At 44.5% G+C, this 14,388-nt stretch overlaps 1 protein-coding gene across 2 annotated transcripts in view; it reads left to right on the top strand.

Moving 5' to 3' along the window:
* The window catches only part of NKAIN1 (sodium/potassium transporting ATPase interacting 1), a 495,005-nt gene that overhangs the window by 419,724 nt on the left and 60,893 nt on the right, over positions 1–14,388 (top strand). For both annotated transcript variants that reach the window (XM_086956847.1, XM_086956849.1), the window contains exon 6: positions 1,506–1,587. In XM_086956847.1, the coding sequence (XP_086812973.1) occupies positions 1,506–1,587 (82 nt within the window). The remainder of the gene's footprint in view (positions 1–1,505; positions 1,588–14,388) is intronic.

Here is a 14,388-nt window from a genome sequence, read left to right as displayed (position 1 = left end):
TGAAGGCTGTTTGCCCGAAATCGGCCCCAGGATGCTTGTTTCCGGTCCAGGAAAGACATGGCTTGGCAGTTCGGCTGGACTGTTCCCATAGGGTCAAGACTGATTTGCATATACCTGTGTCTGAACTGGGATGGCGAAGTGAGCTAAAGTACGATGATGGATTCAACCCAGATCTGTGACTGGGGGGAGTGTCTGAAAAGTTTCAACTCTCCGTCCATCATCTCCTTGTGTTGGCTCTACTACTATTACTATGACTGCTATTACTACAACAGCTCCTATGACTACTACTTACTACTACTGTTAGTATTATGACTACTACTAAAACTACCACCTCTTCTGCTGCTACTACTACTACTACAAATAATACTAATAACAAAAATTTTAATTGTACTATTGTTAGCACTATTGATAGTCGTTTTATGATCTTGCTATATTGTTAGTAGTAGCAGTTATACTACTACTGTTACTATTACAACTAATAATAATTACAGTAATACTAGCAATAATAATGTTATATTTAGCACTATTAGTAGTTGTATGATCTTGTTGTATAATATAAGTATTATCACTAATATTTTTTCTATATTGTGTGCACTCTTTTCTTTTTTCTTTTAGTATTTTGTGGTTGTTATTGCTCTGATTGCTATTGATAATAACGTTTAAATCAATAGTACTATGTTTCCTTTGGTTAATGTCCGAATCAAGATCTGACAGAGCCAAGAAAGTGTTGCAGTACAAAAAGAGAGCCCTTGACTGCATAATATCAGGCTGGCAGTGTCAGTCGTGAAATAGCTGCCTTAAAGAGCCGTCTGATTGGTAGCTCGAGCTCTCCTAAATTACATACCTCAATGGAGATTGTACGCCATGTGAACAAGTCATAAGGATCACTCTATAGACAATGATGGAGTAATTTCCATCCCTATCTCTTCCGCGCAAAACCATAAGCCCCATTCTGCGCAGCGAGAAGAGAGCACGAGGACTCTTTTCACGGCTGTCGCTGATTCCATCTATGTACTTCTGTCCTTCGTTACTAAGGTGCCCTTCATGTCTAACCGGGGATGTAAGGAGCTGGTGTGCTGGTGTGGGCCCATCTAGTCTTGCAGCAGTGCAGTTTGCATGTATAATATATAGAGTCCTTAATCCTGAGCTATATAAATAAAATAAAAAACACTCCAGTGAAGGAAATTATAGAGTCATCAAGAGGCTTCTGCTGATCGCAGAGGCTGGGTCAGGGAAGACTCCTTCATAGGGAAAAAGTGAGATGTTGCAATTGGTTTTTGCTTCTGAGTGGGGAGTGTCAATGAACCTCTGTCGCTAAGTCACTAGTGGTTTCAGATGCCTCCTCCAACCTACCCATAGATCACTCCCTTGGCCAACTTGTCAATAGCTGTGCCTAGCGGCGACCTCACCAACATGTGGCAGCTCTGTTTCCTTGGATTTTTGTGCTAGACAGGTGAACATCTGTCTGCTGTGACCTCTGGTAATGCCTGTCTTTCTTGTCACAGTTGACTTCATTGGAGGATTTGATTCCTATGGGTACCAGGCGCCTCAGAAGACTTCGCACTTACAGCTGCAGCCGTTGTACACGTGAGTATGAAACTTGCTTTCTCCCACTGCCACCTGTAACCTTTATCTCCCCCACCTCACCGCTGTGTTTGTGTCACTCAACAAGTCCCAGGCTCATCCTAAGCCCTGACTCTCTCCTCCTCCCACTCTGCTCTAGTCACCCTGACGACCACCTGATTCACAAAGCTTTACCTATGCGTCGGTGGGTCTCACTCCAGGCTTGCATGAATTTCAGGGACCAAGGATTGATTATGCATGCATTCTATGAGTAAACAGGTCTCACTGCTGGAAACTATTCATATTAAATCCTTTGTGAATCAGACCTGGATATTCAGATGTAACCTATCTAAGACAGGCATAAGGCACAACTGTTCATAGAAAAGCTTTGTGAATTGGGTGCTGGATTTTTCTATTGACTGATCTCTGTGAAACTGCGCTCCTCCCACTCCACATGTCGTGAGCACCCCATCGTTGTTTTGGACGTCTCACCTGGTATTTTTCCATATGCCTTAAAATAAGTTGGAGACTTGGTGGAGAAAGGGAAAGGACAGGTATTTCCCACTCCCTACTCAGTACTCAGAGTTGTTCTTACCGGAGTCGAGGGATGCTTAGAACCTGGCATACCAGTGAGAGGATCTGTTGCACGTATTGGTGTAAATAAAGGGGCTCTCCCCGAACCCCTAAAATCAACGCACACACAAACATTGGTATTTTATCAAAATTATTGTTTATCATGTGCTGTCTTCTACAAATGATGTGAGTAGGAATTAGTAGACTGGCTGAAGGAAGCGGCTACTGAAAACTTGCACACAATAGGGCTGACGTTGACGGTGCTGGTACACAGCTCTCTACATCCCGCTCTTGAGGCCAAGTTCAGTTGCCGTGAGGAACTTACAGCCGGTCAGTTACTCACACATGGACTCAAAATACACACTTCTGTCAGACCCCAGTGAAACTGGACTAAACTGTCTCCAATTAGTCATGAGCACTAGAAGGTATGATAGTGGCAGTGAGCCACAAGGTTGGATTCCAAGAGCCAGCGTGGTGAAATTTCCATATCTGTCTGAGCACCTCAGTCATATGTTATATGCTCCATGATGCATGTAATACTCAGCAAGATTATAATATAAAAGGCAAAAAAATCCATGCCATATTTTACCAATGTAACAGTATACCTTACCTGATGCCAATTCTAAGGTTGCTTCCTGTGGTCTACTCTGAACAGGACTACTATTTCTGCACAAAGTCGGAACACTCACTTTAGGGGCAATCTTTACATTCCTCGCGTCAGTTAGCTTTACTTCATATGTCAATTGAGGGAGAGGAGATTGAGTTCATTATGCATCCTAGAGTCTCTATTCAGTGTGGACTCTAGAGAATGGCACCCCCATACCAGGGTCCAGTTGCCAGGACAAAGTCCATTTAAAAATCCCTGTTGCATCCTGTTGTATCCACCCCATAAGCATAGTGCTTCCCCCACTAGTCCAGCCTAGAAGCCACAGAAAGAGGAAAAGATATGTCACTGAGAAAGAGGGGAAGAGAGCAGGAAATCAAAGAACTCCCACCATTCCCTAGATGTTCTATTGCTGCCTAGGTGCTAGGTGGGGGGCTTGGAGGAGGTAGAAGGAGAGCCATCAGGAACTGCTATCGGCTCAAAAGATGGAACTCAAGAGCAGTAGCGGCCACTCTCATTGCAAAGTGGTGGGAGGGGGGATCACGGAGAACAGAAATAAGAATATATAAAATTTCATTTACCTGCCTCTCCGACAGCCACCTCCTTGCTCCCGATCCTCGCCTCCCCGACATCCAGGTACTGCTGCCCATGTGCAGGCTCCCAGATGCCAATCCCACCACTTCTCTCATGCTGGGAATAATATTCCCAGCATGACAGAATTGGTCTGAGCGGCATGGTTCGGTGCTGGGAGCCTGTGTTGGTTCTCCACCCGGCTGTGCACAGCTCAGGTTGGAGAAAGGCTAACTGCTCAAGAGGTCACAGGGAACCCAGTGGTTCCAGAGGACCGTGCGTTGGTGACAGCCAGATAGATACACCGCTGAGGCTGAGCAAAGCATAGGATCTTTCTAGTAAAGTGGGTTTGATTCTATTCCCATCGTATTTTCCCCTTCCAGCCACCTGGGCTTACCAACATATGGGATGCGGGCTAAAACAGACGATTCCTAAAAGAATATAAAGCTAAGCTTCAATGGAGCTGCAGGAAGAAAGGGATTTGAAAAATGTTGCTATAACTCCCACGTCTATGATCATATCATATACAGCAACGCAAGATGTTGCCAAACTAGTCTAACTCAGTAACTGAGAAATAAAAGGCCAACCACGCAAGCTGAAGGTACCCAGTCATCGAATCAAAAAATACAAAAATCTATTTACAATAACACTGCTAGTTCAGTGGGCAATTTCAACAACATCTGTGTTAGCAACTCCAAGTAATCGATGCCTTTTGCAATAAAGGTTGTCTTCACCACTAAACGCTTGATTTCCAACAGAAAAACACAGAAAAAATCAGTTCAATGCCACGGCACCAGTATTCTATCCAACACCAAGAAAAGACATGGAGGAGTAGGTGGTACCAAAAAGAATATGCCAAATTTCTTAGATTCAAATTTAGAAGCAATAATTCATGATGGGTGCAATATACTGCTCACCAGTAACCAGAAATAGCACCAGAAGAACCTCAGGAGACTTTGCAGAACAAGTTCTTAGCCTCGCTGAATGACTAATTTGTGACTAGGACAGTCTGGGGACAGATCCTAAAGAGATTATACTGAGTCCTTACCACAGAAGGGCCTGATAAAGACTCCATTATAGTTGGTAGTAGCACAGAAATCTTCCTTAATTTTTGTGGCACTCCAAAGACTGTGTCTGCAAATCCTCTGTGCTGAAATTAGTAGCCCGACCCAAACTTGATTTAAGACCACCTGATAGCGTACAGCCCCAATAATGATAAAGCTTTATTTTCTTCATTAGCATTAAGTTTCACATATGTCCTTTACCATATTATCAGAAGCGGTTTGTCTGGTAACGGTGTCTATTTTCCCTTTTTCTGCAAGAAACAGGCAAACATCAAATCCTACAAAAGGTAATGGGAGAAACACTTCCAGATAGTCTAAACCACTGACAGTCATTCCGGGTAGCATTCTATCCCCTAGTTTTACACCCACGGTGCCAGGCAATACCCAGGCCCACCTTATGCAGGATCAGTACTGGCCCTACTCTTTGCGTAGACAGTCTATCCCGAACTGCAAGGCGAGACCCCCCCCCCCCCCCTCTCCCCTCCGCCACCGGGAAGGGTACACAAGCAATTGCAGACTTGTTGCAGCCCATCCACTCTCCGATCCTCCCAAAAATACTGTTCTTTTCTCCCTTTGGTACCTCTACAACTTTATAAAACAACCTGTTTTATAAACTCATTTACTGAAATACGCATCCTATTCGTCCCAATTTTCTCCCTTTTCCTTTCGTACTTCACTTTTTTTTACATTTTCTTTTTTTCCTTTCCATCTTTCATTACTTTGGTGCTCATTTTCCTTTTTAGTATTAGTAATTGTATGAAAGATTGAGTGAGAATTGCATCACAATAATGAATATCCCAGCAATTGCAATTGTTAGAGTGAGTAAAACATACATTCCAAAATTATTCTAAACCACCCTATTTGCCTTGCAGCATTGTACTAATATTCAGTTTGTTGCTAAGTCATATAATGCCTCTTCATACCTGTTGTCCAGGAAGTCTTCAACTGAATGCTCAAATAGACCGCATGCGTCTGAGCATCTCTTTTCTCCTAGGCACTCCATGATTAGGGCTAGTTGATGCATCTTTTCCTCCAAAGTAGTTTGTGGTGCGTGTGACTGCTCACTCATCCAGCACACTACGTTTGCAAGACTAAGATGAAAAAATGCTTTCATGTGAAATTGAAGCGCATTGAAAATTACTTTCTGTTACTTTTACTCCTGGTTAGTGTGGTAGGTGGAGAAGAGACTCTCGTAGCTATAGACAGAGCTAATATTTAGGTAAATGGTAAGGGCCTGATTCACAAACGAAAGGTAAACTTACACTTTTGTGTAAGCTTTCAATTATTTGCTATAACAAAGGTATTTTACTTGTAGTATCTTTACGACTGTGGAGTCTTCGCACATAGAAATATATGACTGTCCTCTCTTTTTATGTGCAGAGACCAGTGCTTAATTTGAGCTGGTGGTTTCAGTTGCCCAGCTCAGGCACTTAATCATCAACACCAGTGCTTTTCATGAGCTCCAGTTAAGGATACATTAATTTACATGGCGATAAGGTGATTTTCCCAGAATCACAGGATGTTGAGCCAACGCCGAGACTCGAACCTGGTTCCCCAGCTCTGAAGTCAGCAGCTATGGCTATTACACCACATCCTCCCCCAATTTTCATGGTTAGTAATTGGTTCTGTTTTCAGAAGCGCAAATAGGAGAGATGGGCTGGTGCAGGCTGCCTTCTGAGGAGAGCCCAGCAATATTTTTTTTACAAATTAACCACTGGCAGAGACTCCACCGCTGTAAAGATACTAATAGTAAATTCCATTTTAACAGCAGCATCGTAAACTTACACAAAAATGTAAGCTTGCCTTTCTGAATCAGGCCCAAAAAATCCACTTAGCTAGATAGCGTGAAACAGAAACGCAGCAGTTTTGCACACACAGCACGTTTCCTCAGTTCAAATAAATAAGGCAAAAAAACTAATTTTTTTAGTTTGAGTTTTGCTTTTCAGGACTGGCATAATTAATTTTGCCTAATGAATTCACTTAAAGTAACATTTAACGCACAGACTATGTTTGCATGCATATACTACATTTTCATTGTCAAACATATTTGAGTGCTTTGCTGTACATGATCTCTGGTCTGTGACGTCCCTACTGATTACTTTCTCTGGCACTCGTCTCATTGGACTCACTGCCTCTGCTGACACCCAAAGATACTGAATTTTTCCCTCTCACTGCCTCCCTATTACACTCCACCCTAATCCACCACTCTTTAACTCTCAACTTTTCCCACTAACGACTCTACATTGTGATAAAATCTTCTCTTGACCCTCTTCTCCCACTCACTACTGTCTGTTACACTGAACTCCCGCACTCTCTTTCCTGAGTGATAAATTATGTAAAATCTGCGGACATTTCGCTGAGGGGCAAACACTGACACACTCTCGACCCAGTATTAACCCCACAGTGACTTTCTGGTTATCTTTTTTTAGATCTCGCCTATGCAGCACGCATGCGCTGCATAGGAAGAGACCTCTTGTAATTGATTCGGTTTTTAGGCCGAAAACATGCACTAATTCTAATTTCTAATTTAAAACACTTGTAGAGCGCGGCGTACACCTTGTGGTTTCTTGGCGCTGGAGGTTCAGTAACTGAGGGAGAAAGACCATGGAAGGGTGGAGTAAGTATTAGGCGGGGAAAGCCTGGCTGAAAAGGAAAGTTTTCAGGTCTCTACGGAAGGAGAGATACTGAGTTGCAGAACGGAGATTGTCTGGAAGTGAGTTCCAGAAAGTAGGGGCCAGAGTTGAGAAGTTAGAACCGCCCCACTTTTTGCGTGAGAAGCGGGGGATCTGGAGAAGGGACTTGGAGGAAGACCGGAGATTTCTAGCGGGGACATAGGGTTTAATTAGGGAGGCGATGAAAGCGGGGGCAGTGCCCTGGCGGGCCTGAAAAACCATGCATCCGATCTTAAAAAGGGAGCGTTGTTTCACGGGGAGCCAGTGAAGCTCTTTTAGAAGGGGGGTGGAGTGGTGATAGCGTGGAAGGCCGTATATCAGCCTGGCCGCCTGGTTCTGGATGGTTTGGAGTCTACGCAGGCTGTACGCTGGAATGCCGTGATAGAGGGCGTTGGCGTAGTCCAATCGTGAGATTACCAGGGCGGCTATGATGATCTTAAGTGCCTGGGGAGAGAAGAAGCGGGAGACAGAGCGGATAGTTCGGAGAGTGAGGAAACAGGAGGAAACCACGGAACTGATTTGTGAGTGAAGAGTGAGCTGATTATTCATTTTAACACCCAGTGTTTTGACCGCGGTGGAGGGGGATGGTGCCGGGCCAAGAGAGGGGGGCCAGAAAAGAGAGTTCCAGGGGCTGGATGAACCACCAGTGAGAACCAGCTCGGTCTTGTCAGGGTTCAGTTTAAGATGGTTGTGGTTCATCCAGTCCCTGATGAATGTCATAGTTGACTGGAAATTAGAGACCGAGAGAGGAGAGGGGGACAGATCAAAGATGAGCTGGAGGTCATCCGCATAGTTGTAAACAGTGACCTCCAGCTGCTGGAGTGCATAGATAAGAGGAAAGATATAGAGATTAAAAGTAAGGGAGAGAGAGAGGAGCCCTGGGGAACACCGCAGGTGACAGGGAGAGGGGTGGAGGTGAAATCGCCCAGTCGGACCGCCTGAGTGCGGTCCCTCAGAAAGGAGGAGAGCCAGACCAGAGCTGATCCCCCGATGCCGGCCGCCTTGACACGGGCAAGTAAGATGGTATGGTCCACCGTGTCAAAGGCGGCGGAGAGATCAAGGAGGACCAGTGCCTGGTGGTTGTTGTCATCCATACCCTTTCTGAGGTTGTCTAGGACTGAAACTACGACCGATTCGGTCGAATACCTGGGGCGGAATCCTGCCTGGCGAGAGGCCAGCCCCCCATTCGCCTCGATGTGAGCGCTCAGTACCGCGGTGACATGGCGTTCCATCACCTTGCCCAGGAAGGGCAGCAGGGAGATGGGGCGAAAGTTAGCCGAGATGGAAGGGTCCGCGCCGGGTTTCTTCAGCAGAGGCACTGCATTGCATTGCTTTCAATGGCGACGCGTGCACGTTTGGCGATTCCCTTGCGGGAGCGAGCTTTGAAACCATCTGTTTGTAATTAACTTTTAAACAGATGGTGCCCTTGCTTGCTCCTGCACTCTGGGCGCACTCCCCCCACCCCTCCCACTTGGTTTATTGCCTCCTGTCACACACTCGTCCTCATCTTAACCTGCCTTCCTTCTCCCACGCTTTTCTACCCTCTTCTTTCCGTGTCTTCTGCTCTTTCCCTTAGCTGCCACAGCTGCTTAGTGCATTAAAGAGGACAAGGGGGAACCCATTTAATCACTCGGGACCGTGGGTAGCAAGTATTTATCAAAACAACAAAGGTCCTGAGCAAGGGAGAATAAAGAAAACTTGATATATATAGATCACAGTGGAACTCCATATAGTCTTAAAATTCCATGACCAGCCGGCCAAGGAATATTTATTGATTCAATTATTTTATGATGTCAAAGTTACAGCAATTAACCCAGACAGTATGGGTTAAATTGGGGCACAGTCCTGTGCCATCCAAGAAGGGGAGAGCAAGAGGGTAAAGGTAAGTGGGGAAAGTTATCAGGCAAACAAAGTGAGCTGACAGGTCACTGGCATTTAGTATACATTTAACAGTGTATCCTGAAGTCATTCATACACACAATAGTATTATGTAGGTACATGTATGAATTACTTTAAGGTCGACGTTTCGATCCCTAGCTCAGATATAACGGGATCATCATCAGGACAAGAAATTGATATTGCCTGAACATAATTAATAATAACACCTGTTTTGGAGGGAAAAATAGAAAGGGAAGAAAGACAAGGTATACATAGTCATTGTTTGTACGGTCAGCGCTCACTTAGTAACAGTGGACATTTCATTCGGAAACGCAGTGGTCCGTGCTGCCATGAGGCGTGTGTTTTTGTGCTGAATCTTAGGAATTCATGCAATTTCTGGGATCTATCATCCGTGATGGAGTGGGGTGTTTGTGATGGACCACACTGGAGTTGTGAATCAAAGTGATGGGGGAATTTAAATGAGCCGTGAGTGGGTGAGGCTTGTGTTGGTAGACAAGTGATGATAGACAATTGGGTTTTGGGGGCGGAATAACAGGGCTCATGATGATTGTGGGCCTGGGGCACCTACCGAGTTGGGGACCCGGGAGGGTGTAGGCTTCAGTTCAGAGGGACCTCTTGGCGGGGTTGCGCGAGCCAACAAGATTCTGCAAAGAGTAATTGGTATTACTTCCTGAACGGGGATTTATAGGCAGAAGGGAACTTAATATTAATGAGCCCGGGTACCTTAGTGGGTTCACTGTACTTCAATCAAAGGTTGTGTTGAAGTTCTGTCGAAACGCTGATCAATGTTTACAGACAAGCCCCAATCTGAAAATAAAAGGTTGTGTCATTTCCTTGGAGCACACATATTTGGGGTGTTGATCAGAGTGGGAGGTTCTTGTAAGGGTTACCTTCAGGGTTTGTTAATGAGGTTCCAAGTCTTGGGAATCCTCAATTTAAGAACTTCTATGCCTCTTCAGTTGGATGCTATTAAGTAGATCAGAGAGAGCGGCGATTAAATTAATTAATATATAAATATATACTAGTGACATCAGGGAATATAAAGTCCGATGCAGTTACCATGGTTTCGAGTGCCAAAACTTAGATGTGGAGTGAGTTCTAGGGGTGAATAAAGTCGCTGATTATGCCTCTCAATCGAGCCTGACAATATGGCCAATCTATATGGGGGACAAAAAACAGTTACAACAGAAGTGAAGTGGGGCGGGGGGAGGGTCGTGGAGGGTGCCAGTGGGTCGCGTTACATTACAAAGCTTCACGAATTGCAACAGCAATAATGTCATTTATGCCATCCTTTGCCCTTGTCCGAAAATGTACATTGGCCAGACTACTCAGAAAGTAAAAACTCGCATTGGCCAGCACAGAAGCCGGATACGCTGTGGGACCCCAAACGCACCGCTCGTTGAGCACTACACAGACTTGAAACACACCGTGGATGATATCAAATGGACAGTGCTGAAGACAGTGAAACTCCCGCCAAGAGGGGGTAACTTGGCTCAACTCCTCAATCGAGAGGAACTGAAGACAATCATACAATTCGACACCATCCACACAGGGCTAAACAGAAGTGAGGACTGGACAACCTTGCTTTAAGCCAGTTAACCACCATGTCCCACTTGTCTCTGGCCCAGAACTGATGATACTCTGAAAAGACAATTGACCAGTTTAAGTATAACCTCACTCATGAACTGTCCAAACTGTTCAAATTGAATGTAATTTAAATACTGTTGTAACCAATGTTTGCAAAAATGATATGCATGTTGCAAGCACCTTTTCGGCACCTTTCATACCTATCCCCCACGGATTACCTGTCCTTTTCACTCCCAGTAACTGCCCAAAGCTAAATGTTAATCAACAGGCATTTTTCCAATAATAACATTTTCACCCAGTTCAACATGTCCGCCCCGTTTCTATTGAAGCCACCATGACCGGCGGCTACCCCCATCACGTGCCCGCTTATTAGCCAATCACAGCTCACTGTCCCCAACCATGTGACCTTATTCCCAGCCAATAAGCAGGGCGCTCGACGAGTAGACGGAAGGGTTCCTTCGCGAGCAGCCCCATTGATCGGCACTCCAGGAGAACGTTTGTCTCCCACAGGTAAGCGCGCCGCCTTTCCACTCTTACAGAACAGGCACGTTCTGTTTAAAACGCCCGAACTTAACCTCCGTTTTAATTTCCACCCGCAGCGGACCAGTTAACCGCCTGGCCGCACTACGTCGCCTGTTCTTGATTGAGGAAACGCGAGGACAGCGCACCCGCGTTATAAACATCCGGTAATGTAACGCGACCCACTGGCACCCTCCACGACCCTCCCCCCGCCCCACTTCACTTCTGTTGTAACTGTTTTTTGTCCCCCATATAGATTGGCCATATTGTCAGGCTCGATTGAGAGGCATAATCAGCGACTTTATTCACCCCTAGAACTCACTCCACATCTAAGTTTTGGCACTCGAAACCATGGTAACTGCATCGGACTTTATATTCCCTGATGTCACTAGTATATATTTATATATTAATTAATTTAATCGCCGCTCTCTCTGATCTACTTAATAGCATCCAACTGAAGAGGCATAGAAGTTCTTAAATTGAGGATTCCCAAGACTTGGAACCTCATTAACAAACCCTGAAGGTAACCCTTACAAGAACCTCCCACTCTGATCAACACCCCAAATATGTGTGCTCCAAGGAAATGACACAACCTTTTATTTTCAGATTGGGGCTTGTCTGTAAACATTGATCAGCGTTTCGACAGAACTTCAACACAACCTTTGATTGAAGTACAGTGAACCCACTAAGGTACCCGGGCTCATTAATATTAAGTTCCCTTCTGCCTATAAATCCCCGTTCAGGAAGTAATACCAATTACTCTTTGCAGAATCTTGTTGGCTCGCGCAACCCCGCCAAGAGGTCCCTCTGAACTGAAGCCTACACCCACCCGGGTCCCCAACTCGGTAGGTGCCCCAGGCCCACAATCATCATGAGCCCTGTTATTCCGCCCCCAAAACCCAATTGTCTATCATCACTTGTCTACCAACACAAGCCTCACCCACTCACGGCTCATTTAAATTCCCCCATCACTTTGATTCACAACTCCAGTGTGGTCCATCACAAACACCCCACTCCATCACGGATGATAGATCCCAGAAATTGCATGAATTCCTAAGATTCAGCACAAAAACACACGCCTCATGGCAGCACGGACCACTGCGTTTCCGAATGAAATGTCCACTGTTACTAAGTGAGCGCTGACCGTACAAACAATGACTATGTATACCTTGTCTTTCTTCCCTTTCTATTTTTCCCTCCAAAACAGGTGTTATTATTAATTATGTTCAGGCAATATCAATTTCTTGTCCTGATGATGATCCCGTTATATCTGAGCTAGGGATCGAAACGTCGACCTTAAAGTAATTCATACATGTACCTACATAATACTATTGTGTGTATGAATGACTTCAGGATACACTGTTAAATGTATACTAAATGCCAGTGACCTGTCAGCTCACTTTGTTTGCCTGATAACTTTCCCCACTTACCTTTACCCTCTTGCTCTCCCCTTCTTGGATGGCACAGGACTGTGCCCCAATTTAACCCATACTGTCTGGGTTAATTGCTGTAACTTTGACATCATAAAATAATTGAATCAATAAATATTCCTTGGCCGGCTGGTCATGGAATTTTAAGACTATATGGAGTTCCACTGTGATCTATATATATCAAGTTTTCTTTATTCTCCCTTGCTCAGGACAGCTGCTTAGTGGCCACTTCCCTGGGAAAAGCTCCTTATATTTTGAAGAGGTTTGGATGCTCCGAGGAGCAGTTAGCGTACTATTTGTCTTTGGCAGTGTGGGAATTTTCATGAGCAGGCAGATAAAAAGCTTGTCTTTCTCCGGCTGCCTGTAAACTGGAGTTTCAGCTTCATGGGCCCTTTCCGTTTTACAACACTTCATACGCGCTGGTTTAATTGCTTTATAGAAGGGTGGCAGGAATTTCTCGTGTCATCAGTCAGGTAGATATGCCAGCCAAGGAGTAGCTCCTGTAGGGTGATTGTGCATATTGACAGCTTGAATACGCACCGCCTTGACCCTTTGGCCTGGAGTACTCACGTGCCCGCTAACACTTCAAGCAGGCCGGACGTTGCACGAGCGGTGACAGCGCCTCCTTGTATCTCCTTCGAAGAGGCATTGGCATCTCGCTCTCGTAATAATTGTATTGTATTGTAATCGCATTTATAAGTACTCCTCAGCAATGACCCTAAATGCATAAAGGAAATAAGACGACAAACTGTCTGGGTCGCGCTGTCTGTAGACATAAAATAAGGGCTACGATGGACAGGTTCTTGCAGAGAAACTGGGTGGCTCACTGGGAATGAAGTTATTGGATGTCCTTATTTTAAAAAAAAGGATTTTAAGAATTTCAAAATTACGCTAAGTCGGTTCCAAATATTTTATGAGATTTTTACAAATCCAGTATGCCACAGGAAGTTATGTCATTATTATATCTTATTTACAATACTAATATTATAAAAAGGCCGATTAATTTCATTTTGTAATTTTGTTGCTCCGGCTCTAATATTACAAAAAATCAGGATTTCTTGTCTTTTGTTTGGTTGCTCGCGCCTTTATTATTATGAAACCAGTCCATACTAAGATGGCCGATACGTTAGCTGAAGATTGTTAAAGGGAATACGACCTCTCACCCCTTTCCAACTAGGCTGTCCATACAAGGCCTTAAGTTTCCTGTTCGAAAATGTCTGCTCGTTTTACGTGTCTTCTGAAAACGTTGCCTCCATGTTTAAAATCCTCTGTCTATGCCCATGCATGTACTCAGGGACAGCTGGAAGAGGACGTACATAATTAATTTCTACAGACGCGTGGCATAATTCAGTTTTTCTGTAATCGGAACCGACTGCTATGAGCGAGAGCAACTTAATGTTTTTTTTTGTATGTTTTTTGTTTAGTGAGTTTAGCCTTGTGTTCTCAGAAGAATCCTTTAAGTGTATTACGCCAGTTTGCGGTGGAATCAGAGAAGTTTGATGTAGAAATGGGTTGATGCTCTTTTTATCAGATACGCTAAGAAAAGCGCCTCCTAGGATGGGAGATTGTGTTAACCACAAAAATACACACGGCAATGTCTCCCTACAGGTAACAGTTTACCAGCAATTAAATCAGCATAATCAATTAAATAAGCCTTAGGAAAGTTTGAATCCAGGAAGTTTAGACAGCATGCAGGTTTATTAAATATTTAAAAAATACAGAAGGCAAAAACAATAGTAACAAGCATTGGCATAGCCAATAGGTTTTGCCTTTGGGACCTTATAAGTGCTTAGCCATGCAACAGTTGATGTTGTTGCACCAAGGATATTGTGCTGCATAACTAAATACTTATAAGTTCCCAAAAGCGAGACCTATTGGCTATGCCAATGCGTGTTTATAGAGGGCTA

The sequence above is a fragment of the Lissotriton vulgaris genome, chromosome 2_1 (assembly GCF_964263255.1).
Source record: "Lissotriton vulgaris chromosome 2_1, aLisVul1.2, whole genome shotgun sequence".
Taxonomy (NCBI): Eukaryota; Metazoa; Chordata; class Amphibia; order Caudata; family Salamandridae; genus Lissotriton; species Lissotriton vulgaris.
This window is presented reverse-complemented; position numbering and strand designations above follow the sequence as displayed.